Consider the following 26652-nt stretch of genomic DNA (forward strand, 5'->3'; position numbering starts at 1 on the left):
TGTTTACATTTTTGGGGGAAAAATCATGCACTTTTTGGATCCTATTCATAATAGTTTATAAAAGGGTTAAACAAATAAATTTTCATAAGAAATTTTGTTCTATAAACCTTTGCTTAATGCATATGAATAAGATCCTTTGTATATAATACACTATCATATGTATGTATTTCTGTAGAAAGAAGATTTTCTTTGTTAAACCTAAGATTTCATGTTTATTGTTTAAAAAAGTTATCTGCAGGTGACAAATACAGGATTAGAACAGGAGATAGGAATTAATCTTATGTCAAAAACTTTACCCTGGTGCAGAGGGGATTTTTACCTTTTATAAAAAAATCTGTTATCAAATTTCTCACAAAAAGACATAATTTGGAAATTAATTTTACAAAATTCAAAACTTTTAGCTTTTCCTAATAAAGATTTATAATTTTTATATTCCTATTGATCTAAATTATATCTTAATATATATTTTTTCGTCTTTTTATGATACTTTTTATTTTAAAATTATTTTAGTTTTGAATTTAAAAAGTTATATTTTCTTCAAATCGCTCAAAGATTTCGACAGTTCTATAGTAGGGTTCTATAGTTGAAACGAAAAGTCGACTTTTCGACCTTTTTCATTTAGTTAAAAGTCGACTTTTCGACTTCTCGACTTTTTGCATTTTATGAAATGTCGATTTTTCGACGTTTTTCATTTAATTAAAAGTCGACTTTTAGACTTTTCGACTATAAGTATTTTATAAATAGTCGACTTTTCGACTTTTTCCGACTTTTCGAGTTTTTTGACTTTTTGACTATTTTCGACTTCTTTCGAGTTTTTTCTACTATTTTTTGACCTTTTTCGAGTTTTTCCGACTATATTAGAGTTTTTTACTTTTTTTCCACTTTTTTAAGATTTTCGACTATTTTTGACATGTTTCTACAATTTTCGAGTTTTCGACTTTTCGACTTTTTCCGACTTTTCGACTTTTTTCGACTTTTTTCGACTTTTTTCGACTTTTTCGACTTTTTTCGACTTTTTTCGACTTTTTACGACTTTTCGACTTTTTTCGACTTTTTTCGACTTTATTCGACTTTCTGACTTTTCGACTTTTTTCGATTTTTATTAACAAAGTCGACTTTTCGACTTTTTTCACAGACCATAGTCGAGTCGACTATTTTGTTCCATTATTGTTCGATTATTCGAAAGTCGATTTATAGAACCCTATTCTATAGATCTCTTATAGCATTTCATATAATTTTAATATAAGCACCTAAAACTATGAATAGTTTCCTTGCACGATAACACAGGCCAGCAATATTTGAAAAAAGTCTAAACCCAAAGATCTAAATATACTTTTCTAAAGGATTGAGACGCGCTAGAATTTATCTATCACATCAGCTTTTTCTGATATCGTGTCATGAAATTTGAAAAAACCCGAGCAGTGCGATGATAGCTTTATTTATAAAATCTGTTACGTCATCTGAAGTTCAATTTGTCAACTTTAATATAAAGGTTTAACCACTGTTTCTCTTCTTTCTTCGAGATGTCTTAACTTAACTTTTGAAATCACTAAATTATTAGAGTAAAAATAACTATATAGTTCAAAAGCTATGAATATTTGCTTAGGGCGGGCTTCTTACTACTCAGTTAAATGTAGCTTAACCAGCTGTTAGATTAAACTCGTAACAAATTTAGGCGAATTTCAACCGTTAATTTGGTATTTCAATAATGAATTTAAGATCAGTTAACTTAGTTAGTATTGCCAACTTTTCAGTCAAAAACATAAACAATAAACAGCTGTTTTTGCAAACATTACTCTTGTAAAATGAAAAATTTAAGAAAAAAATCTAAATAAACATTTAAAACAATAGTAATATTGATAAAGCAAATCAACAAATTTTTTCTTCTTCCGAATTGTTTATTTTATTATTTTTGTTGATTGTGTTTACTTAATTATAACTAAGATTTTATTGGCCAATAACACTCAGTTAAACTAAGATAATAAGGGCGGGTTTCTTACTACTGATTTAAACTAGGCTTAACTTGCTGTTAGATTAAACTCGGAACAAATTTAGGCGGACTTTAACCGATGATTGTGTTTTTCAGTTATGGATTTAAATTCAGTTAACTTTGTTAGTATTGCCAACTTTTCACTCAAAAACATAAACAATGAACAGCTGTTTTTTGCAAATAATACATTTGTAAAATGAAAAATTTTGGAAAAATGTTAAATAAACATTTAAAACAATAATAAATAAAACAAAACAAATCAGAAAATTGCAATTTACTTAAAATATTAAGTTTTTGTTCTTCCGAAATCATTGTTTTATTGTTTTTGTTAATTGTGTCTTCTCACTTATAACTTAAGTTTAATTGGCCAATAACACTCAGTTAAACTAAGATAATAAGTAACGTTACTGTTTACTGAATAACACAAAACATATATTAAACTATTAGTGAAAAACACAAAATTAAGATTAAACTAAGTTTAAACAAAGAATGTAAAATATATTTATCAGAAAAATCCGCCCTAATAAATCAGTTTCAAAATTTTTTTAATCTTTTAAGTTTTCAAAAGATATCAGTTCGATATAAAAGCCCTAACTAACTTTTTAGAATTCCAAAACCAAAAAACAAAGTTTTGAGGCTTTATCTGATAAATTTAAATCAAATATTATATTAGTTTAACATTACATACATGTCACCTGTCAGATTCCATGATGTAGGATGTCATTTATATTAAACAAAAAGAAAAACATTTTTTTATTCAAATGATTACAAAAATGTAACGGATGTTAATGTATATATAAAAAAAAGAAACTATTGTAAATAGGACTAAATACTCCCACATATGTAAGTGTAGGAAAAAATACAACAACAATACCTATTGCTGTTGTTGTTGCCATCATTGGCATTATTATTTTGTCGTATTCATTCATAAAAACCACCCACAACTACTATTGTCATACATAAAGCCCCGAATAAGGACTTCAACAGGTAAGTATGAAAATAATACATACGTACATAGAAAATGTAAAATATAATACACATGACCTCAATATTCTATAGAAAATTTTATGAATACTTTGTTTTCATCTCTGTACTACTAAAAATATGTTTATTTATTTGGATATGTAATATATGTTTTAAATGTAATTATTGTTGCTGTTTGTTAAATGTAAAATGGGTAAAAATGGTAACGGAATGTATTTAGTTATTGTTTTATGTTTGTTTCTTTTAAGTTAAACATGTGTAATTGTTTGTAGTAAAATTAGTTTATTGTTTGTTTTATAAAATAAAAAATTATGTTAACTGCACCAAAAAATTGAAATTTTCCTTTACTAAAACTAAAAACTAATAAGAATTTATTTTGCAAAATTTTTAAGGGTTTTGGTGTAAATTTGAAAAATTAATTATTTAATTAAAATCTGTAGCAAATGTTTTTAATTATTTTTAATTTTTTCTATTTAATTTATTCTAAATAGGTTATCAACATTTATATAAACCTAACGATGAAGTGGATTCTTATTATGAGACTCTTAGTCAAAAGCCTTTGGATAATACGGGCTTTCAGCGTAATACAGCAGTTTATTGGACTTTGCAAAATCGTAGGCCTGTTAAGCCACAACCCCAATCGGCCACAAGTCGTGATGATTTGTATGCTACACCCATTAAAAGGTCCGAAAGATTGGCTCGTGCTCAACAGCAGCAGCAACAGTTGCCACAACATCAGCAGCAGCCAGAAAACCAACAGCCGCAGCAGTATGTCATGATTAATAAAGCTAATTCTGCTAGTTCTCTCAATACCACATCAAGTCTCTCGCCGGTGGTTCAGCGTAATCGTTCGACATTTTTATGTTCTACTCCTTTGAGAGCGGGTGGCAATAGTGATTCTCAATTACCGGCTGATAATATACCAGCCAAACAGCCCACTTCACGTTTACGCAATTGGGATGATAATTCTCCCGAACGTTTGAATACTTGTGCCGATCGCATTGGCCAAAGCAAGACCAGTCTAATGGACTTTAAAAAATTACTATTGGCCAAATCGGTTAAGACTAGCACTGTGCCCAAGAAAATATCTGCCGTAGAATTGTTAAAGAAATCCAACAGCGGCCTGCAGTCACCTACTAAAACGACCGCTAATAATGCCACAAGCAGCAATACAAACGGCTCAACGGCTGCACAGCAATTAAATTCTAGCATGAAATTATTAGATTTAAGTGGTTCGCCAAAAACATTTGCCAATCGTAGAATGCTAAGACAAGGACAATTTGGTTCTCCTTCCAAGACATTTGTGCCCAAAATGAAATCATCACCAGCCAACAATTGGCGCTCAAATTCTGTGCAACGTACCGACATAATGTCCACCACCATACCAGAGGCCAATAGTGAAGAAGATCACAATTCAGCCAATTCTTCTCTTAACTCTTCCACAAATTCTTCCACACCTTCTTCTCATCCCGATAAAAATGCTTCCCATGAAAGTCTCGTTGATACGGAGAGTTTAAATTTGAAACGCAACATTTTCTTGCAAACCGAAGAGAATAATTTTATGCGCGGTGAATTGAGATCAAGTTTTTCCGCACGCAACAAAGCCGACAGCAATAAATACGTCACCGGGCCCTTGTCACCCTTGCGCAGTACAGCCCAAGTTTCACCCATATTAACAACAGGCTCGGCCTCTAACTCAACTACAAATACTGCTACTGCAGCCGCAGCGCTGCCAACAGCAGCTGTAGCTGCTTCTATAACAAATATGCCAGCTTTAGAAACCGCATTATAAATCACTCTTGATTCGTTCGAAATAAATTCGAAATCTCTCTAGTAAACAGCCAGTAAACATTTATAGCATTTATATTAAAAACAAAAATCAATAATTGAAACAAAAATTCTATTACGGTAAAACAGCAATTTGAAAATTAAGACAAAAATTATAAATTATAGCAAAACAATCAAATTATATACACAAAACTATAATTAAACAAAAAAAAAAAACTAGTTAGCTTTTTTCGCTTTTAATTAAATATTTTTGTTTTTTAATTAAAAAAAAAAAACTATTAAAAAAAAAAAATATATAGAAAAACAGTTTATGGGGAAAAGCTATAAGAAAAAGATGATAAATTTTGTAAAATTTAAACATAATTTTATTTTTGAAAAATATGTATTTCGAAAATAAAATTGTTTGCTTTTTAAATGTTTGTAATCTCTTAATAGTGGCACTTTGTAACAGATCAGATCATTTCAATTTTAAGTTGTATTTTTAAAATATTTTAATGAAATATTTCTTAAAAGTTTTTTAAAATCAATTTTTTTTAATTAAATTTTAAAATAGAGAGATTTTAACAAAACATTTGTTAAAAATCTTTAATAGAACCAAGTAAAATTTTCTGTCAATTAAACAAATATAAATTGACAATATTTTTTAAACAAAATTTTTTGCAAATTTATCCTCTTTTGGTCCCCCCTGGCAATTAAAATCAACAAAATGTTAGATATTCCTTATTAGGAAACCATTTTTTTTAATACAAATATCATAATCATAGCTTATTTTAATATTATACATAAAAAATATTGTTTAAAAAATTAAATTATTATAAGTTGTACATTTGTTTAAGTATTTTTTTCGCAACTATTTTTAAAATCAATTAATTATGAGGCCTATTTATTGCATTATTTACTAAGTTTGAGTTTTTTTTCTGTAAATTATCTTTATTTTTCTTAAAATTAACAACAAAGTCTTTATAGTTGTTTCGAAATTAAAATATTTAATTTACTTTTACTTACACTTACATTTTACTATATAATCAGTATAAACAATTTGTTCAAAAACTATTCAGATACACAATAATTTAATTTTATTTTCAGCTATTATTTATTTGTTTAATTTAAACTTATATTTGTTTAATGTTTCTTCTTTTTTCTTTATTAATTTTCAAATAGTTTTTTTTTTATTAATTAATAATATTGTTTTAAGGATTTAACATAAAAGTAATAAGCATTTAAAAGCAAAACAAACAAGCAAAACGAGAAGCAAATAAACGAAATAAATAAAAATAAAATAAACAAAATCATGTTGTTTTAATTCAATAAAAAAATCTTTAATTTTTAATAAATTTAACATTACATACTTTCCTTCAAATTTAAATTTTAGCATTTTTCTTTCATTAGCGATTTTTAGCCTTCACGGCAACAATGACTGCAAATGTGGGGATTTGTTCCCAAATTGGGGATTTCATGTTTTTTTGGGGATAAATTTTCGTGGGAGAGATTTGAGGATTTTCGAAAAATTTGGGAATTTATTATAGTTTTTTCGCTAATATTGGGGCAAAACCAACAGCCCAAAATATGCTTATGATAACCGATACATTAAATTTAAAATTGATTACCTCCTCAAAGTATACTTTAAAATTTAAAATAATGTAAAACAGTGTTGGTAAACACAACTGCAACAATAACAGCTATTTTTGGGAGTTTTCTTAAAGGCAAAACAAGTAATAAACACACAAAAAAATAATTACAAATTAAATTATTTTTAATATTGGTTTATAAACTAAATAAAATTTTATTTAAAAACTACATACATAAAAAGAAGAAGTTTAAAAACTATATAGAGATGACACCACCAGTTGACAAATAACATTAAGTGATTCAAAACGATTTTTTCAATTATTTTGAAGTAGTTGTAAGAAACTGATCAGTTTCGAATTGGTAAACTAACGTAACCAACACTTTGCAGCATGTTACATTATTGATCCGGTGAATTCACCATCGATATAGAAAGCATAATTAACTTAATACAATACGGGAATGATTGATACGAGTTACAATGAAAAAAAAAAAAACATATTACATCCAATTCCTTCCAACACTACCCGAACGACGTTTCGAGGATTTGTCAACGACATTATCTTTACGGCCCATTACTGGAGAACCTCCACTGCCAATGTTACGTATAAGCATTTTTAAACCTCTTGATTGAGCATCACTAGCCTGCGATACGCTATTCACTTCAGTGGCAATTATACAAAAATCATCGACCACATGACCCGGAGGACTAATATCAAATGGCAAAATATCACTTAAACTCTGTTGAGGACGACACGAGGAACGACGTTTAGCAGCAGCATGATCACCCATAGCAACGCCTGAAATCGTATTCAAATTTTGAGAACTTACTGAGGCCGATAGCTGTTGCTGTTGTTGCAGAGTTTGCTGAAGTCGTGACTTAAGCAAGGCATTCTCTTCTTGTAAACGTCTTATAAGAGCAGCTTCCTGTTCCACTCTAACGAAAGTGGGTTGCGGCAAACACTGATAGATGGTGGCCAGGAAATTGCGTAAAGACAATTGTAAAGTGTCTTGCCACTGTTTGCTAAAGTATAAAGAAAAAGTGGGCGATTCTTCAGCATTACGACAGAAAGGGAAATCTATAAAAGTAAACAATTATTTTATCAGCAAAAATTAAAATATTAATAACATCAAACAAACTTACAAAACCAGTCTTTCCATTCGCTTTGTTGCTGTAATTCTCCCGCCAATTTTGTAAAGAATTCGGATATTTTGTCGGTTTTATTATGGTTATAGGCCGTGACCAAGTAAAGTTTTAATAAGCTATTCTCCAACTTTTTAACGGCTACAATAAAACAAAATTAAATTAAACAACAGGATTTAGTATATTTTTTCAAGGAAATTATGAGTAATCACTAACTTTAGTTATTAGAGAAACTACAGCCATATTAAAATCTATTATTAAATGAAATTAGGCTAATATAGATTTTAGCTGTTTTCGCTATTTCGCTAAAAACTTCACAGAAAGATTTTAAGTAATTTCTCAATTGGATCGTAATTAAAGAAACTAAATCCAATTTTAGGTTTTTCCCCAGTTTTTAAAGTAAATTGTGAGTGAACCCAAATTGTAACAATTTTCTCAATTGTAGCGATATTTACGGCAAATTTTATGTACATTTTGGATGGAAAATATGAGTGACCATAGATTTTAGCAATTTCCTCCATAAAAATATAATTTGTTTTAAGCTGAGATTTCTAAACTTAGGGAAAGTTGAATATTGATGTGTTATATATAAAGGTTTTTATTGAAGTGAAAATTTTTGAAAAGTATACAATTCATAAAATACAATAGTTGCGTTTTGTTGCTAACGTTCAAAGGCAATTTCATATAAATTTAAAATTTATAAACGTTAGGAGTTAACGTGTAAAATTATACAAGTTAATTTTAACGTCGATAAAAGTGCTACCAATTCAAAAATAAAAATACAAATATTAATGTGTTTATGTCAAACAATAAAAAAATATTTTAAAATAAAATTTAAATCAAAAAAAATATCAAATAAAAAAACCTTTTTTAAGAAAATGTAAATAATTTCAAGATTTAGTAGATTTCTTCTGTTGAGTGATGCCAAGTCAGGTAATGTTCGTTTTGTTGCTAACTTTAAGCGTTAAGACTCATTGATAGCAACAAAACACAACTAATATTCGAACTGTTTACTACAAAAATTATCATACAAAGTATTTACAGTAAATACAAATAACATTATATTCAACACCTCCCCTTAATGTTACAATTGTATTATACAAAAACAATATTAAAAGAAGTTTGCATACTAGTCTTTAACAAAATCAGAAAACAATATTTAAACATTTTCGAAAATTTTCAAAAACAGGCTTTGAAAGGGGTTTAGTAAAAATATCTGCTAATTGTTCTTTTGAATTAACAAAACACAGCTCAAATTCATGTTCAGAAAATTTTTCTCGTATAAAGTGATATCTCACATCAATATGTTTCGTCCTTTTATGGTATTCAGGATTCTTGATAAGTTTAATTGTGCTTTGATTATCCAAATATAAAACATTTTCTTCAATGTTGTATGCAATTTCTTTCAAAAAGCGTTTTGTCCACACGATGTCTTTTACAGCTTCACATGCAGCAATATATTCTGCTTCAGTGGTTGATAGTGCAACTGTTCGTTGTTGTTGAGATTTCCATGTAACTGTACACTCACCCAACTGTGTTATAATTCCAGAAGTTGATTTACGATTTTCAATATCACCAGCATAATCAGAATCAGAAAAAGTTTTCAATATACATCCTTTTTGCTTTGTGTAGAGCAAGCCATGGTTGATTGTTCCTTTAATATATCGAATAACTCTTTTTGCAGCATTTATATGAACTTGACATGGCTTCTCCATACATCTGCTCAATACACAAACTGCATATGAAATATCCGGTCTACTTATTATTGATAAGTAAATTAATGAACCAACCAATTCTTTATAGGGAAACTGTTCATTTGATTTTCCATCTGTAATATGATGGTTTATCCATCCTGGTTCCAAAGGCGTAGATACCGAATTACAATCTTGCATCGAAAATCTCTTAATAATCTTCTCCATGTACTGTCGTTGGTTAAGAAATATAGATGAATTTGTTATTTTAATTTGAAAACCAAGAAATTTATTTATTTGACATTCTTTCATTTCGAAGTTCTCACTTAGGGCGGGTTTCTTACTACTCAGTTAAACTAGGCTTAACTTGCTGTTAGATTAAACTCGGAACAAATTTAGGCGGACTTTAATCGATGATTGTGTTTTTCAGTTATGGATTTATGTTCAGTTAACTTTGTTAGTATTGCCAACTTTTCACTCAAAAACGTAAACAATGAAAAGCTGTTTTTTGCAAATAATACTTTTGTAAAATGAAAAATTTTGGAAAATTGTTAAATAAACATTTAAAACAATAATAAATAAAACAAAACAAATCAGAATATTGCAATTTACTTAAAATAATAAGTTTTTGTTCTTCCGAAATCATTGTTTTATTGTTTTTGTTAATTGTGTCTTCTCACTTATAACTTAAGTTTAATTGGCCAAAAACACTCAGTTAAACTAAGATAATAAGTAACGTTACTGTTTACTGAAAAACACAAAACATATATTAAACTAGGTTTAAACAAAGAATGTAGATTATCTTTATCTGAAAAACCCGCCCTAAGTAGATCATTAGCTAGTTTGACATCATTATAAATTAACAACCCATCATCTACGTATATTGCCAATATAATTTTTGAACCTTTTACATTCTTGATAAAGACACATGTATCAGATTTACTAATTTTCATATTAAATTTGTCCAGAATTTCACAAAATTTTTTATTAAAACATCTTGGAGCTTGCTTTAATCCATAAAGACTTTTCTTCAGCAAGCAAACATTTTGTAGTTCTTTAATAAATCCAGGGGGTTGACTCATATAAATTTCTTCATTTAAATCACCGTACAGAAAAGCAGTCTTTATATCAAATTGTTTTAACGACATTCCTTCAGATACTGCTACTGCTAGCATAAGACGAACAGAGTCATACTTTACCACAGGACTAAAAGTTTCTTCGTAGTCGAGACCATGTTCTTGGGTAAAACCTCTAGCTACTAAGCGAGCTTTGTATCGTTCAATTGTGTTATCAGCTTTGTATTTGATTTTATATACCCAACGACAATCTACTAATTTTCTTCCTTTAGGTAATGTGCAAAGTTTCCATGTCTTATTTTTCATTAGCGCGTCATATTCTTCTTTCATAGCTAGTTTCCATTTTTCTGAATTTCTAGTTTTTATAGCTTCTTCATATGTAATTGGTTCTAAAAAGTCCTCCTCCATTACAGAAAGAAACATCTCATCAATGTTAATTTTATTTTTTGGATTGGGCCTCAAATTATATTTTGTATTTGTTCTTCTGGTATTAGCACTTCCATTTTCAAAATTTACTAGTTGAACGCTTGGATTTTCAGACTGAGATGAAATTGAAACAACTTCTTGGATATTTTCAACATCTTGAATACATTCATCGACTTGTACAACATTTATATTATTAGGTTCAAAACTTACAATTTCTTGACAGTTTTCATGATTAATTTCTTCTTCCTCTAAAGTAAAAATAAAATAGAAATATATAGAGACTTAATTTTTTGTGATGAACTTGAAGTAGTAATTAATAATAACAACAGTGACGACAATCATAGCATTTGTCATTTCCAAATCACGATTCAAACGTGATTGTTCTAAAATGAGGCGATTAGTTAAATTTGCAATATTCCTTTTATTTTCTTCAGTAGATTCCCAAGCAGTAACAAAATGATTATATGTTGACGGTAACGTCATTAAAATCTTTGTAATAATCATATTTTCTGTGAACGGTTCACCTAAATTTCTTAATCGTTCAGCAAGTTCCTCTATTTTGGCAATATGCATTTCAATAGTGTCTTCTGAATTCTTTTTGAATTCATAGAATTGTTGTTGCAACAAATGAATGCTTACTTCAGTCTGCATTTCATGTACACTATGCAATTTTTGCCACATTTCACAAGCTTCTTTACAACACATCAAGTATTTCATAATAACGTTATCAATTGAGGTAATAATTATTCTTTGAGCTTTGATATCAGCTTTCTCCCAAATTTGTAGATTTTGAAGATATAATGCATTATTTGCATCGCCACCGCCATCTGGCATAACTGGCTTTCTGTAGGAACCATCAACAATTTTGTAAAGGTCCATGGATTTTAAAATAATACGCATCTGGAACTTCCATGAACACCAATTCACAGCTCCGCGTAATTTTTCAATTTTAAATTTTTCCATAATTAGCCCTTACCTTTTACTACTAACCCCTTTCAAAAATTCTAGATTATAACACTAATCTATATTTTTTAAAATTTTATTTAATATTCAAGAATCCTTTTCGGCTCTTACAACACCAGCTTTTATTTTATTTTCTCTTCTAGGCGTCTTGAAATATTTATTTGCAATTTATCCTTTCTAGGCGACTTGAAAATATTGAGAAACTTACTGATAATCCAGGCGTCTTGTGAAAAACTATTTCCTTTTTGATAACTTTCTTTCTAGGCGTCTTGAAATCTTTATTATTTCCTTCTAGGCCTCTTGCTATTCTTCCTCTATTTTTGTAAATTTGTACAAATATTTCTTTATATTTATTCCATAAATTATATTATGCCCTTAGCGAGAGTGTCCTGGGCCCATAACCAGTTGAATATTGATATGTTATATATAAAGGTTTTTATTGAAGTGAAAATTTTTGAAAAGTATACAATTCATAAAATACAATATTCGAACTGTTTACTACAAAAATTATCATACAAAGTATTTACAGTAAATACAAATAACATTATATTCAACAGGGAACCACTCAAATAAACTACAAATGTTTTCTTGTTCTTCTTACCCATAGCATAAGTATGTTCTAGTTTACTAAACAAATGTGTATCCAAATGTTTCCATAAGGTCAATAACGCCTGCAAATCGTGCATTTGTATATGCTGATTAAATTGTTCCATTATTTTTTCGGCCCGAAAAGATTGATCCTTTTCATTTCTTTGTTCATGGTCTAAGGCTTTTATAGTATTTGAAAATCCACGAAATACCAAATATTCATGGAGTAATTTATCTAAAAATGTTACTTGTGCCATTGTAATTGCAATGTTTTTATGGGAATATATATAAAATCCAGCAATTATTCTTAAAAACTGCGATATTAATATACACAAAAAAAAAAAACTGACAACAAATACAGCTGATAAAAAAACAATGTCAGTGGTGGCAATATATCGATTAATTTAGTGGTGAAATTTTTCCTTAAGTCAATTTTACACTGAAAAAAACTATTGAGACATTCATGTAACATTTTTGTGTGCAGCAATGTTTCTTGTTTTAATGTTTAAAATATGGAATCGAAAATATAGTATGGAATTTACTTTAAATATTGACAAATTTAGTAAAAAAATTTTATAAATATTTTCGAAAATTACCTGTTTTAGTTTTCATGGTGAAAATAAACTAACTTACCACATTTTCTTTTTTGTTGTCGTCTCTCTGTTTGACATTTTATCTACTTGTTGGTAGGGTTCTATAGTTGAAACGAAAAGTCGACTTTTCGACTTTTCGACTTTTTGCATTTAGTTAAAAGTCGACTTTTCGACCTTTCGACTTTTTCCATTTTATGAAAAGTCGATTTTTCGACTTTTCGACCTTTTTCATTTATTTAAAAGTCGACTTTTAGACTTTTCGACTTTTAGTATTTTATAAATGGTCGACTTTTCGACCTTTCGACTTTTTCCGACTTTTCGACTTTTTTCGACTTTTCGACTTTTTCCGACTTTTTTCGACTTTTCGACTTTTTCCGACTTTTTTCGACTTTTCGACTTTTTTCGACTTTTCGACTTTTTTCGACTTTTTGCGACTTATTTCGACTTTTCGACTTTTGCCGACTTTTCGACTTTTCGATTTTTTACGACTTTTTGACTATTTTCGACTTATTTCGACTTTTTTTCGACTTTTTTCGACTATTTTTTTACTTTTTTCGAGTTTTTCCGACTATTTTAGAGTTTTTGACCTCTTTTCCACTTTTTTAAAATTTTCGACTATTTTCGACTTTTTTCGACTTTTCGACTTTTTCCGACTTTTCGATTTTTTCCGACTTTTCGACTTTTTCCGACTTTTCGACTTTTTTCGACTTTTCGACTTTTTTCGACTTTCTTCGACTTTTTTCGACTTATCGACTTTTTTCGACTTTTCGACTTTTTTCGACTTTTCGACTTTTTTCGACTTTCCGACTTTTCGACTTTTTTCGACTTTTATTTACAAAGTCGACTTTTCGACTTTTTTCATAGACGATAGTCGAGTTATCGACTTTTTTGGAACAAAATAGTCGACTTCGACTTTTCGACTTTTTTCGACAAAAAGTCGATTGTTCGATTATTCGAAAGTCGATTTATAGAACCCTACTTGTTGGTGTAACCACTTCGTGGTGGTTTGACTAATTTCTGTTTTTGTCGTGTGGAATTTTAACTTTTTAGGAAAGTGTACAAAATAAACAAAAAATAATAATAAATTAAAGAAGTTTTCCAAATATAATTGTGTGCGTAATTTGCAAATTACTAAAAACTAAAGAAACACATCAAAAAAACATAAATGCAGTTGATGGCGTTTTGTTTAAAATATGAATCGAAAGGGAACGCGAGAACAAAATGATATTTCGATAATCATCGGGAATTTGCCAAAACGACTACAGGAAAAAATCATCACGCGCGAAGGGAACAACAATAGCAGCATTAACGGCGGAAGCAGCATAAATAACGCTGTGAGTGGCGGTACCACGGGTAATGTTAATATTGGAAGTGTTAGTCGAAGGCAGGAGGAGGTGGCAAAACTGGCAATATGCAAGCCACCAGAGAGCGTTACAGCAACTTCCAACTCTAATGGCAATGAGGTAACTTCCATTGATTACTTTTTACGTATGTCCGCCAAAAGCAGAGATGTTGAAGAGAAAGTGGAGGTCGTTAAACCCGTTTTGGAAGCCAGCGGGTCAATAACGCAGCCAATCATGTCAGGGGAAAAGCAAACAAATGTAGCTATACCAGGACTTATACGTCTCAATGCTGAGGATGCTAAAAAATTGAATGAATGCAGTCAGGATTCAAGAAATGGTTTGCGTAACCATGACAGACGTAATCGCCATCAGACCAGACAAGAAATACTATCATCTAGATATGAACTACCAATGTCTCCTGTTAGACAGGTGCAAAAACTCAACCATCCCATGTGGTTTAATGCGTTAGTTGATGATGCGAATGCAAAACGTTTGCCGCAACTCTTCGAATGTCTACAGAATACTATGAGTCATAATCTAGTAATAGAGGTAATGCACATAAATATATGATTATTTTTAGAGAATGTTCTACAATCCTTTAAAGTATTTGAAAAAAGTTTTTAATTATAATATTTTTTATCCTAGAACTGGTCCAATGTACACACCATACGACAAGAACTTCAGGATATTTTTAAAAATCTATTGCTAAACAATCTTAAATTTTGTTGTGAACAAAAAGTTGATTCATTCTTTTGGAAAATACTTTTCTATAATATGAGAGAACATTTAAAACAACAGCAGAATGCAGCCAATGCCATAAACTACATACAAAAGATCATAACTGAGGGTATAGAATTCTATGAAGATATTTATCAACAAATCTTTGAGAAGTATTTAACAAAAGACCCAAAACAAGAAACATCAATTAAAAATCAACAGCGATCACAGCATAAATTGGACCTAATGGCCAGAGTAACCGCACAAAAGTTATTGATTTATTTGGGCGACTTGTGGCGCTATAAAATCAAAGACTTACAGGGTCAAGATTACGAAGAGGCGGCTAAATATTATAAACAGGCCCAAGCTTTAGTGCCATCCAATGGAGTGCCATACAATCAATTGGCTATAGTAGCAATACATAATGTAAGTTTATTTTGAATTTTAAATAAAAAAATCCTAATTATTGGGAGTTTTCCTTTAAAGCGTAAAAAACTTGATGCCATTTATTATCATATGCGTAGTTTAATGTCTTCCAATGCCATACCCTCGGCCAAAGAAAGTCTTTTGGTGTTATTTGATGAAATACGTAAAAAGGTTGTATATTAAAATTATTTTCAAACTTGTATTTTATTTACATCTGTATTTGTTTTTGTTATCTATTAGTATGAAGAAACTGAATTGAAATCCTCCCCTCTACACTACAATTACAATAACAATCATCAGTCTTCAAAATCTATGCGTAAAGAGGTATGGATTTATCCAGACGGTGTGCGTCGTTTACATCGCACTGACCTTAATGGCAATAATAATTATAAAATGATTATAAATGAAGAGAAACGTTTTAGGGAAATGACAGCAGAAGAGGTAATTATTGAAAAATTATTTGATTTATACTATGATTAATGCTAATATATTTTGTATGATTTAAGCTTTTGAGACGCATTACTTCTTTATATCTATATATAATTGGCAAACTTTTTACCGGAGTTGGGTAAGTTTTTATAATATGAAAATATTAAATTTTTATTAATTTAAAATCTAAAATTTTAGTATGGAAACTATACTAGAACATCAACGTAAACTATTGTTACAATTAAGTGTTTTATTGGAATATGAACCCTTGGCCATTACCAGAAACAGATTAATGAAAATTTTGGCTTTGAATATATTTGCTATAGAACACAATCTAGATAAAGGTAAATCTTAACAGCGGTAATAGAAAACTTATCTTAAGAAATTTGATGATTTTTACAGACACTCGACGTTATCATGCATTTAATTTTTGCAATCAAATTTTTGGTTTAATACTACGTAAATCTCATGAACTTTTACATACATTAAACACCAACCCTGAAGAATTTCAAAATGAACAGTAAGTCTTTTATTTACGACATTAAGTTTTCAATTAAATTAAATTTTGAATTAAAATATTAGCTTTTTGGACTTGAATACCACCTTGCAATATAATCGAATTTATGTATTGTGGCTTAAGCAGCATATCAACATATGGGAACCCATTAAGAATGAAGAGTATGTATAATATTTATAAGAAATAACTTTAGAATTTTATATAATTTTTTTAATATTTACAGTCATATTTTCATTAATTCCTGGCTAGAGCTGGAAAAACTTTTTAACATTTTGCAACAAGAAAACCTATTTAATGTAACACATCACAACAACATTATATTTGAAGAAGATATATTTTTTATGGGTTTCACACCATTAGCTTCAATAATACCCAAAACAAACAGAGATTCAAGTTCAGAAGAAAGTTTACAATTAAAAGGCCGTCTTAAAGTTCTGTTCGATTTTCAAACAACTTATGTTGAAAATCAAAAACGTTTGGAAAATCTTGCAACATCTCATTTTATTAATGAAGATTTAAATTCGGATATTAAACAGGCTCTAGATGATTTACAAAGTGAACAGTCTACTAAAGCAGAAGATGATGGTGATGATGAAAATGATGATAGTGACGAGGTTAATGAGGACAATATCAGGGAAGCTATTGTGGCCAATGAAGATATTGAGAAATCTTTTAAAAACAAATCCTTAAAGATGTGTGTAACTACAAAACAGGAGGATAATCAATTGTCGCACCTTTCTAAGCTCAAAAGGGAATTGGAAGCTAAAACTCACGTTAAGAAAATGTATCACAATAAATTGGAGGTAAGATTAAAAGTTCAAAATTTTGGTAATGGTTTTGATCTTCTTTAGAAATAAAATTTCAAAGGAAATAAAAAATATTTTTTACAAAATATGAACCGCAGTTTTTATAGAAAATTAAGAATATTTTCAAATCACTAATATTATGTTTAAAATTTTTTTTCTAGGAAATTCTTAAATTTGTTGATACCAAAGTCTATATAGAAGTGCGACCTAAATACCTTTTACCAGATACTAACTGTTTTATTGATTGCTTGGAAGATTTTGAGCGTATTGTAAATGAATTCAAACGTTATACTCTAATTATACCACTTACCGGTAAGTCAACAAAGCAAATTATTTACTCCACCATTTATTAACACAAATTTCATTAACTATAGTGGTAAAAGAATTGGATGGTCTATCGAAAGGTGTAAAAGTGGACTCCTATGAAGAATCGTTACAAAAACAACGTATACATCACTATGATGATGTCTCCACAAGAGCCAAAAAGTCTTTGGATTTTATAAAAACCGCAAAAAGTCATGTCAAGTAGGTGTTATAAAATAATTTAAAAGAAATATAAAATACACAGATTTTTTACTTTACAGATGTGCCACTACCAAAGGTTCCATTATAAATGCCTCATTATTTGCTTTAGTTGAAGAGGAACATGTTTCGAATGATGATAAAATATTAGCTACCGCCATAGCATTGTCTAAAACCATGAGTTCGGAAACTAGTAAAGGTTAGTTTTACTATAATATGCTAAACTTAAAATTATACTATTTTTATTCCCCTATAGATGGTAAATGTTTTATACAAACTGAATTGGTGCTTATAACAACCGATCGTAATTTACGTGTTAAAGCTTTATCACGTAATTTGGCCGTCAGCGAATTGCCCGAATTTTTACAATGGGCCAAAGACTGTAATTGATTATACAAATGAATGCTTCGTATCTTAATTTTTTTCTTATTTTATTCTTACAAAGAAAATATCTTAAATTTGTATCAAACTAAATTGTTAAAAAAAAAAAATTAAACCAAATCAACAATCCCATCAAAAATGTGCTCTTTGATCTTTGTTTATTGATTTTATATATAAATTTATATACATTTTTACATGCATATTTTTACTAGTGGTATATTTTACATGTAGAGTATGTAGTTTCGGTCGACTGGTATACATATTTATCATCAAGGGAAAATAATTTTTTTTTTTTTGTATGTGTGTTCTATTTACATAAAATGTAATAAAAAAGAAATTGTTTTAAAAAACAAAACTACCATTTATTAAAAATTTTCTAAATAATCTTTGTTTGATGTGCGTTTGTTTTAAGTTTTGTAATTCTTTGTTGGAATACAATTAATGGTTTTGGAAAATTATGTTTATTATACATACATGTATGCATCAAAATGCAAAATTATATATTCAAAATAAATAATCATATGTGTTTATCAAAATATTTGTAGTTTTATTTTCAATATAGAACTTTAAGCACTTGAGCACTTTCTAAAAAGGATGCAAAAACTTTCTAAAGAAAATGAATTTTGCATAATTTTTTAAAGGAATTAAGGAAAATTTGAAAATAACAAAACAATAAACATTTTCTACTCAAAATAATTTATTATTTTTATTTAAATATTTTATATAAATTAAAGTTTAAAGAATCAATTAACTATTGATACAGGTAAATGTTACTCTACTTTGTTAATATAATAAAAAAATACACAGTTACATTAATAAGAGTAGTTTATACAATGATAGAATAAAAATTGCACAATTATTTAATTTATTCTCTTTTTTTATAATAAATGATATAATAGAATTTGTTTTAATAATAATAGTTCTTTATATATTTTTAAGAAAATATACTGTGGTACACATAGATATATTAATTATTTTGTTTTTAATATATTTATTTTGTACATTTATCACTTGTACAAATTGTAACATTAAAACAAAATGGGAGTTAAACAGCAAAGGTACATTACTATTGATAAAAAGCATTTTATGCTTAATTAATTAACAATTACAGAGTTTAACAATAAAGACTTAAAATTAATTTAAAAAAATTACATGTTGATTTAGATGAAATAACAGTAAATTAAATAGGAAACAATACATAAAGTTACAAATAAAAATTTAATGATTTTTTAAATCAAAAATTTCTCTTAGTAAAGGTTCAACTTGTGATGGATTAACATTTAAATAGACACCAATAATGAATTGATTCAGACGTTCAACGTCTGAAATTTTTTGTATTAATTTGATAAAAGCCGATTTAGCCTCGCAACCAGGATAAACAGATTCCAAATATCTTCGCAGAAGATAATAATAAGAATTCTACAAATAATAATAAATCTTAATAAAACTAATAAATAAATGAATGTTATCATAAATACAAACCTGTTCTAATCTGATAACATCGGAATGTATAATACGTGGTCTTGTGGGTGAAAATAATACAATGGCACACATTATTAATATTATATGCTCATCCATACGCCATTTTTCATCAAATGTACTTATAAATTTAATATGTTCTTCATAAACATTACCTTTGGCTAATTTTAAAACATCTGCTCTTATATTGGACATGTCATCTTTGGTATGAGGTATCTATAATAAGAATATTAATTGCAATTGAATATTTGGTATAATAAGTTTCTTCTTATTACCTTCCATGTATTACGATCACCATCGTAGGTCATGACTGAACGCATTATCATCATTTCCGTACAACCACCTTTCAGTAAGGCCACCTGATCTTCTTGACACATATCACGAAAGCCTGCTATCTTTTTGGCCATTTTTATTAAACGTTTTATAGCTACAGCCGTTAAATTTATCACTTGTAGTAGTTTTGGATCTTGATTTGTATCTTCGGGCTACAAAAAGTTAATGTGAAAAGAAGTATGCGTTATAATTGGGACACTATTATGAATTCCATTCCTGGGTCAATCAGTAAAGTAGAAGTTAAATGTAGCACCAATATTTTTGTGCATTACAAACATCAGCTTAAATGCATAATATCCTACCCACTATGGTAGTGTAGGGTGTAAATACTAAAACTCTGATCTACATATTTGTACAAAATGCGAACATAAGTTTTTCATAAATGTTTGATTTGGTTCAATGCATAACATTTAAGAAATTGAAACGTGCTAATTAAATAAATACTTAACGATATCATATATATTTATCATTTTTTATATAAAATGATAATAGAGCAAACAAAAAAAGTCTGTTTAAAAGATAATAACAAAAAGTTAAAACTGAAAATAACTAAAAATGCTGTACTCCCAGTAGCTTCATTGATAACCAACCATTGATAATACAAAAAAAACTGCATAAACAGTTTCAATTTCAATTTTCGACTTTTTATCATTAAATTCGAAAACAGCCAACAGGTGTTTTGTAGGAAAATAAATGAAAACAACAAATAGCTTTGTTTAGTTTACTTTTATTATAAAAAAAGTAAAAAAATGTATTTATTTACTAATTTATTATCTTTATTTAGTTTAGCTTAAGACCTAGTTGTAATATTAATCAAAACAGAAAATGATTTTCTGATATTGTGGGAAATTCTTAGAGGTTCTTGTTGGCAGTCAATTTTGATTGTTAGTTATTTACAAACATAGCGATAAAAGACCTCTTGACTCATTCATCTATTTATGAGTTGTATATACAATATTATAGGAATAATATGTATTTATTAAAATTTATTTTGTAGCCACGCCAACAGGTGTTTCAATTCAATTGAAAATTAGTCTGAAGAAGTTTTTATGATAAGATAAAAAGTAAAGTTGAACAAAAAAATATTATAGAAAATTTGGTAGTTTTTTTTCCAACAACAAATGAAGTATTTATTGAAATTTATTTTATATTAAAATATAAAAATGTTTTCATTCGCAAAATCATCATTTCGGAATTAGGTATAATCTGATGAATGAATAACGAATGTTATTTTATATCAAGCAGTAATTATAAATAACAGTTATACATTAAGAAGTTAAGTTGGTTTTGGCCTATTCAATTTGAGTTCTAATTGGAGTTTGGATAATTCCTAATATACTTCTTTTAGTTAGTTGAAGAGAAGATTTAAATAAAATTTGATAACGTTTCTTATGATTCAGACATTTCATGCAAATTTTATGTTTATGATAAACTATTAAATGTAATTTAAAAATTCAGAGCAAAAAAAAACTTACCTTTATTCTATCATCACTCATAAGAACACTCAAATCATCATCCACAGGCAAGTATAATGCCTCACTGGCCATTTTTAACTCTCGCAATTTCATTAATTCAGTTTCATTTAGATCTCGCGACATATTAACACTTGTTGAGGGCGAACATACAACGGGTGGTTGACATTGTAACGGTTGCTGTTGTGGTATACAATTCATATGACCATACTGTGGTACTCTATGCATATCATCGGGATTTTGTGATAAATTAAGCATAGAATTCATGTGTTCATGTTTTATGCGCGGTTCTGGTGGTAGATTGTTAAAGGCTTGAAATTCTATGCGTATCACTTCGGTTAAAACCGATTCTAAAGAATTTAAACTATCACCGGGCGTATACGAGTTAGCAGGAAATGAATTTTGTATAAAGGTTTTAATATCGAAGTGTTCACTGGCAAATTCAGCCGCTGCTGCGGCATCAACTTCAGAGGGCGGTGATAGAAGACCCACCGAAGAAGTACTGGGTAATTCATCATGAGGTGCTGGTAGTAGAGGAGTTGAAGGACCTGTTGAACTAATACCAGGCGAAGAGTGATATTGTAATGGTGATGACATGTTTAGGGATTCTGTAGGAGGACCAGCTACTGACAGAGGTGGAGTAACATAGTGACCGCTATCAATTGATAAAGGAGTGCCCGGTGTAGAGACATGTGAGGGAGATGTTAATGCGTTTGGCATAACACTATTCACATCATTCGGACTGGGATAGTTAAGCATAGAATGTATAAGAGTATTATCATTTGCCGGTGAAGCAACATTAGAATTCCTCGTGGTTTGCTCATTTACTTTTAGATTTTCGGGCTTTGTCAAATCATGCACACTTTTTATAACATTTTTTAATTCCATATCCTTTTCTGGAGTTTGCTCACTATTCTCATTGTGACCTTTAAAGATTTGATTTAGCATACGTAAAGCTTCGGCTGGTGTATTAATGAATTTATTCATTATATCCATAGCATTCTCGGGAGAATCCATTAAATTCTTTATGAATTGCAATACCTCTTGCGGAGAACTAACAATCTTCGATATTATCTCTAAAGCATCGGTGGGTGAGCTCATGAATTTGGTAAATACTGTTAGAGCATTAAAGGGCGAATTCATAATTTTACTTATGATTTTTAAAGCATCGCCTGGAATAGGAAAGAAAAATTTATTATAATACAAAGAAATTAAATGTTTTTTAATATTGAAATACAAATAATTATAATTATTTTACTAAATAAACCTAAAAATTGCAAATGATTTCTACTTCTCACGAAGATGAATGGTTTAAAGAATATTCATTATGGATCCTTGTAGACTCGCTTAAGTAATTCCCACCTGTCTGTACATTTGTATGTCTGTTTAAATCAAATTTCTAAAGAAGATATCTGATCTGCGAGAGTCAAATCTTTACTTATTTTATCAGATATGCTTTCGAGAAGGAATATATGAGCAAAATTCCGAAACAATCCATGAAAAAATTGTCAAAAAACTATAAATTTTGTCATTGCATACTAACAAAATGTATTTATGTGTGTTGTTATAAGTAAAATTAAAATCAGGATGCACTCTTTACATCATGATTAAAATTTTATAAAACAGATACCTATAAAAACAATTGTAGGTAGTAATAAAAGATTTATGAATCAAAGTTTCCATTTCCAATCAGAACTAGTTTATACAAGGACGCTTATTTATTTTCAATCTTACCTGGATAATTTATTAGATGTGATATCAGACGCAAAGCATCCTTTTGAGAATTAATTATCTTCTCCAGCGTAGCCACTGCTTCAGCCGGAGTTCTCATTAATTTACTTATGGCTTGTGACGCCCTATCCGGATCTCCAACAATAAATTCAACCATTTCCTCTCCTGTCATTAATTCGGGATTGATATCACGTAACGCTTCTGCCGCTGGCAATGTTGTGCTTGAAGTTGGAGCAGTTCCCGTAGCCGTTGATCCGGCTGTATTGCTATCAAATGAACCGCAACTACGAGAATCATAATTACCAGCAAATGAATCATAACCACTACTATCAGCGACTGCCGTTTCACCTTGACCCTCGATAGTATTAATCTCCCGACCACCACCGCCAATAGTTTCCGGAGATTTGTGTTCATTAGTTTTTCGCTTAGCTCGATTACTTTCAATTTTTCTTCGTTTTGCCATTTTATCCTCTTCGGACATGATATTCTCACTTTTCATGCCAATATCGAGGCATTTTTTCAAACGGCATTTTTGACAAAATCTACGTGTGACCACGGTAATTTCACAGTTCTGGTTAAAGGGACAGGTGAATTGCTTTTTAGCCAAGGCATTGCGTCGAAAGAATGCCTTGCAACTTTCACAGGTCACAGCATTGAAATTGTAACCCAGTGCTTTGTCACCACATACAGCACAGGTTTTAGGAGGTGACATTGTGACCAATTAAATAAGTTTCTTGTTCCAATCACTTTTTAATTTTGTTTTCCTTAATAATAATTGATTATCGCTTTTCTATTTATTTGGGATTTCTTCATAAATTCATTATTTTGTTATATTCTTATGTATTAATTTGTTAATAATTTGCACAATATTGTTTTTAAATTATTGTTTTTTTCATACTTTTGTTTTTATCACAACATGACGTTAATTAATTTGTCCAAATTCCAATTAGAAATGAATTTTTTGTTCGTATTTGCTGGGAAAATTATGTGAAAATAAAATGTCAAAAACAACTGACTGCAGTTAGTGATGATAAGAATGGTGTTGTGTTTACATTGATTATATCGGGAATGTCATTTGTATCATCTCTAAACAGTGTGTGATTTTATTTTTCCAAATTTTTAATCAAAAATAAAAATTTTTGGTCCAGTTCGAAAATCAGATAATTTTCATGACAGCATTATTGCAATAAACTAATGCAAAGTCATATAAATAAAAATATCATATACTATATAATAATATATAATAAATTAACCAGATATATATGTATATTATTGGAAAACACTCAAAGCTTTAATTTTAATATTTCATGTCCTTACGACGTTTTCGCAAAAAGTTTAAAATGTTTACAAAATCTCGTCATTATTGTAATTATTTTTTGCTTGCATATTTTTTTTAATGAATTATGTGTATAAGTCCCGGTTATGAATTTTTTTTTAGAATAAGCTATAGTACTGCTAACATAAAATCATATATTTTTAAATATGTGCGATTTAAAAAAGTTAATAATTTACTGATTTGCGTTAACCACAGTACAAAAAACGTTTACAAAATATAAAGGGTTTATTTGTTTTCTTCTTTGGGGTGGGGTGTAACACTTCGAAGTCCCAAAACAATATAAAATATTGAAAAATAACTCGCTATTTTTTATGAGTGTTTCTCAACGATTACAACAATCTATTTATATGACAACTCAACACAGCAATTTCGATAACAAAACAAAATACACATTTGACAGCTGTACTTTGACATTAATTAATATTAATTTTTTTCACCTCAATTGGACGTGTTTTTTAGAAGAAATTTTATATTTATTGCAAATAATTCGGTGTTTTTAAATAATTTATCCTAAAAATGCAACGTGTTAAGCCCATTGCTTCAAAAACTGGTGAAATTGTTGCCTATAGTGAGGCTGCTATTAGGCACAATATTTCAGCCGTGGAATATTGCCGCACATCCATGGCTGCCATATCGGGTTGTGCAGCGGGTGAGTTAATTATTGTTATTAAAATGTTGTAATTTCTTTAACTAAAACTATTATTATTATATTTCAGGTATCTTGGGTTTGAATGGTCTGCTAGGATTTTTGTTCTACTTTATATCGGTATTTGTTTTGTGGCTTTTGGTACTCGCCAAGTCCGGCACTGGTTGGCGTAAGTTTTTCATTAATCGCCAAAGTCTGTTGACTAACAGTTTTATGGGGGCTTTATGTACATATGTATTATTCTGGACATTCCTTTATGGTATGGTACATGTCTACTAAGCTATAGTTTTAAGTGGATATATTGCAAATTTAGAAATGATTTAGGTTTATATATAAATAAAAAATTAACACAAAAGACTTTGCAGTACTTGTCTTGTATTTATGGCATTTTGTTTTACAATTAAGCAGCTTTTAAATCCTCTGCTTGTGCTGCAGCCGCAGCGCCAGTACAATCACACCAGGGTGTATCATTTAAATCGCATTCCAGCATTATGTTTAACACCGTTATGCGTATACCTTCAATTGTCAGGTCATAGACTTTGGGTATTTTATACTGTAGGGTATTAAGGCCCGTCTGGCGATCACGTTTACGTGTCACTTCCTTTTGGTTGAAACATTTTTGTGTATCCCTTTTGCGATGATAACGATTGTGTATATGGCTGGAAATGCAAGTTCGTAGTTTAGAAAAGTTATTCAAGTTCTGTCTTTAATGCCAAAGTACTTACTTAAAAGTGTTATTAACACCAGTCTTAATATTTTGAGGTCTTGTTACACGCAGACCGGCATCTCTTATACGTACATAAAATTCATCATCTTCCAGACCCCAACCCCAGTACTTATTTGACATGCCATTTACAGCCTCAAAATGCTCCCTCCTCACCAGCAAAATACCACCCACAAAATTTTCATAATGATATTTGGGGTGTAAATCTGGTGCTGCAATATGCAGCGGACCCACATCACTGGGATAATCATAATGCAAGTCATCGTTTAAAGGCAATAAGTCAACATCATGCATGGCTATATAATCGTATACACCGCTGGTAAAACGAAAACCCACATTTATTAAAGAGGCACGATTGAAGCGGTAGCGATCAACTTGATTTAAAATAAATATATGATGATTTAAACCCTGTTTCTTAAGGAAACTGGTCATATGAGGCACAAATTGTAACAACTCTTCAAAACGATCACGAAATGGTACCAATATGGCTAATTTGTGCACAACTTGTAATTCATCGGAGGTACGACTTTGTATATCAGCATTTTCCACTTTCGGCTTCCCCCTGCTAATAGGGCAAATGCAATCTGTCAAGGTAAACGTAAAGACCATTAGAAAATTAGATCAAAATTGTTAGCTGAGGTCAAACAACTCACCTGAGCTCAATGGCATTAAACTTAGCACCACAACACCGCCTAAACAAAAGCTCAAACCACAAATAAACAACCAATTGATGGTGGCCAAGGCAGTCATTTTTATTTGTTATTTGGATAAAATCTTGAGTATTACATAAAATATTTAAAATATGCACATATGTATTAAACAAATTAGGACATTTTCTATAAATATTACACAAAAATTTGCTAATTTAGCAAAATAATTATTCGGGGAATTATAAACTACAAACCATTTAAGGTTAAACAAAAAAAAAGTATTTTTAGTTACAACAACAACGTCAGTAAATGTCAATCAGCTGTTTGACTG

The 26652-nt window shown here is 29.5% G+C and overlaps 6 protein-coding genes across 6 annotated transcripts; 3 read left to right on the top strand and 3 right to left on the bottom strand.

Annotated features, from left to right (window-relative positions):
• Positions 1 to 3173: 3173 nt before the first annotated feature.
• Positions 3174 to 6223, top strand: LOC119609927 (myb-like protein P). Its single transcript, XM_037964962.1, has 2 exons — positions 3174 to 3186; positions 3466 to 6223. Exons 1-2 carry the CDS (start codon positions 3174 to 3176, stop codon positions 4764 to 4766), a joined length of 1314 nt encoding a protein of 437 aa, XP_037820890.1. The 3' UTR covers positions 4767 to 6223.
• A 581-nt stretch (positions 6224 to 6804) lies between these two features.
• LOC119609921 (WD repeat-containing protein 91) lies at positions 6805 to 12584 on the bottom strand. Its single transcript, XM_037964955.1, has 3 exons — positions 12230 to 12584; positions 7473 to 7613; positions 6805 to 7407 (listed from the first exon to the last, which is right to left on the bottom strand). Exons 1-3 carry the CDS (start codon positions 12471 to 12473, stop codon positions 6830 to 6832), a joined length of 963 nt encoding a protein of 320 aa, XP_037820883.1. The 5' UTR covers positions 12474 to 12584; the 3' UTR covers positions 6805 to 6829.
• Positions 12585 to 13791: 1207 nt separating this feature from the next.
• On the top strand, positions 13792 to 18476 carry LOC119609922 (telomerase-binding protein EST1A). Its single transcript, XM_037964956.1, has 13 exons — positions 13792 to 14701; positions 14798 to 15295; positions 15356 to 15466; positions 15536 to 15736; positions 15802 to 15863; positions 15923 to 16068; positions 16127 to 16244; positions 16307 to 16402; positions 16465 to 17044; positions 17209 to 17359; positions 17422 to 17572; positions 17632 to 17768; positions 17826 to 18476. The coding sequence occupies exons 1-13, from the start codon at positions 14003 to 14005 to the stop codon at positions 17957 to 17959; spliced, it is 3084 nt and encodes a 1027-aa protein (XP_037820884.1). The 5' UTR covers positions 13792 to 14002; the 3' UTR covers positions 17960 to 18476.
• A 159-nt stretch (positions 18477 to 18635) lies between these two features.
• LOC119609923 (nuclear hormone receptor HR96) lies at positions 18636 to 23959 on the bottom strand. The gene is made up of 5 exons (XM_037964957.1): positions 22969 to 23959; positions 21238 to 22406; positions 19705 to 19914; positions 19433 to 19645; positions 18636 to 19369 (listed from the first exon to the last, which is right to left on the bottom strand). The coding sequence occupies exons 1-5, from the start codon at positions 23675 to 23677 to the stop codon at positions 19169 to 19171; spliced, it is 2502 nt and encodes an 833-aa protein (XP_037820885.1). The 5' UTR covers positions 23678 to 23959; the 3' UTR covers positions 18636 to 19168.
• Positions 23960 to 24657: 698 nt separating this feature from the next.
• On the top strand, positions 24658 to 25304 carry LOC119609925 (ER membrane protein complex subunit 6). Its single transcript, XM_037964960.1, has 2 exons — positions 24658 to 24950; positions 25018 to 25304. Exons 1-2 carry the CDS (start codon positions 24818 to 24820, stop codon positions 25224 to 25226), a joined length of 342 nt encoding a protein of 113 aa, XP_037820888.1. The 5' UTR covers positions 24658 to 24817; the 3' UTR covers positions 25227 to 25304.
• Positions 25305 to 25310: 6 nt separating this feature from the next.
• Positions 25311 to 26652, bottom strand: LOC119609924 (beta-1,4-galactosyltransferase 7). The gene is made up of 3 exons (XM_037964959.1): positions 26325 to 26652; positions 25673 to 26255; positions 25311 to 25606 (listed from the first exon to the last, which is right to left on the bottom strand). The coding sequence occupies exons 1-3, from the start codon at positions 26419 to 26421 to the stop codon at positions 25348 to 25350; spliced, it is 939 nt and encodes a 312-aa protein (XP_037820887.1). The 5' UTR covers positions 26422 to 26652; the 3' UTR covers positions 25311 to 25347.

Source organism: Lucilia sericata, unplaced genomic scaffold (assembly GCF_015586225.1).
Source record: "Lucilia sericata isolate MDLA Ls3-8-SP2 unplaced genomic scaffold, ASM1558622v1 Contig001086F_arrow, whole genome shotgun sequence".
Lineage (NCBI taxonomy): Eukaryota > Metazoa > Arthropoda > Insecta > Diptera > Calliphoridae > Lucilia > Lucilia sericata.

Coding starts and splice junctions, on each gene's coding strand:
- LOC119609924 (XM_037964959.1), bottom strand. CDS start 26,421: ATGACTGCCTTGGCCACCATCAATTGGTTGTTTATTTGTGGTTTGAGC. Junction 26,256..26,324: donor TTTAATGCCATTGAGCTCAG/GTGAGTTGTTTG, acceptor TTACCTTGACAG/ATTGCATTTGCCCTATTAGC. Junction 25,607..25,672: donor GGTGTTAATAACACTTTTAA/GTAAGTACTTTG, acceptor TTGCATTTCCAG/CCATATACACAATCGTTATC.
- LOC119609922 (XM_037964956.1), top strand. CDS start 14,003: ATGAATCGAAAGGGAACGCGAGAACAAAATGATATTTCGATAATCATC. Junction 15,864..15,922: donor AAACTTTTTACCGGAGTTGG/GTAAGTTTTTAT, acceptor CTAAAATTTTAG/TATGGAAACTATACTAGAAC. Junction 17,045..17,208: donor TGTATCACAATAAATTGGAG/GTAAGATTAAAA, acceptor TTTTTTTTCTAG/GAAATTCTTAAATTTGTTGA.
- LOC119609923 (XM_037964957.1), bottom strand. CDS start 23,677: ATGTCACCTCCTAAAACCTGTGCTGTATGTGGTGACAAAGCACTGGGT. Junction 22,407..22,968: donor ACATCTAATAAATTATCCAG/GTAAGATTGAAA, acceptor TTCCTATTCCAG/GCGATGCTTTAAAAATCATA. Junction 19,915..21,237: donor TGAGTGATGATAGAATAAAG/GTAAGTTTTTTT, acceptor AACTTTTTGTAG/CCCGAAGATACAAATCAAGA.
- LOC119609921 (XM_037964955.1), bottom strand. CDS start 12,473: ATGGCACAAGTAACATTTTTAGATAAATTACTCCATGAATATTTGGTA. Junction 7,614..12,229: donor AGAACATACTTATGCTATGG/GTAAGAAGAACA, acceptor GTTTTATTGTAG/CCGTTAAAAAGTTGGAGAAT. Junction 7,408..7,472: donor CGAATGGAAAGACTGGTTTT/GTAAGTTTGTTT, acceptor TTACTTTTATAG/ATTTCCCTTTCTGTCGTAAT.
- LOC119609925 (XM_037964960.1), top strand. CDS start 24,818: ATGCAACGTGTTAAGCCCATTGCTTCAAAAACTGGTGAAATTGTTGCC. Junction 24,951..25,017: donor CATATCGGGTTGTGCAGCGG/GTGAGTTAATTA, acceptor ATTATATTTCAG/GTATCTTGGGTTTGAATGGT.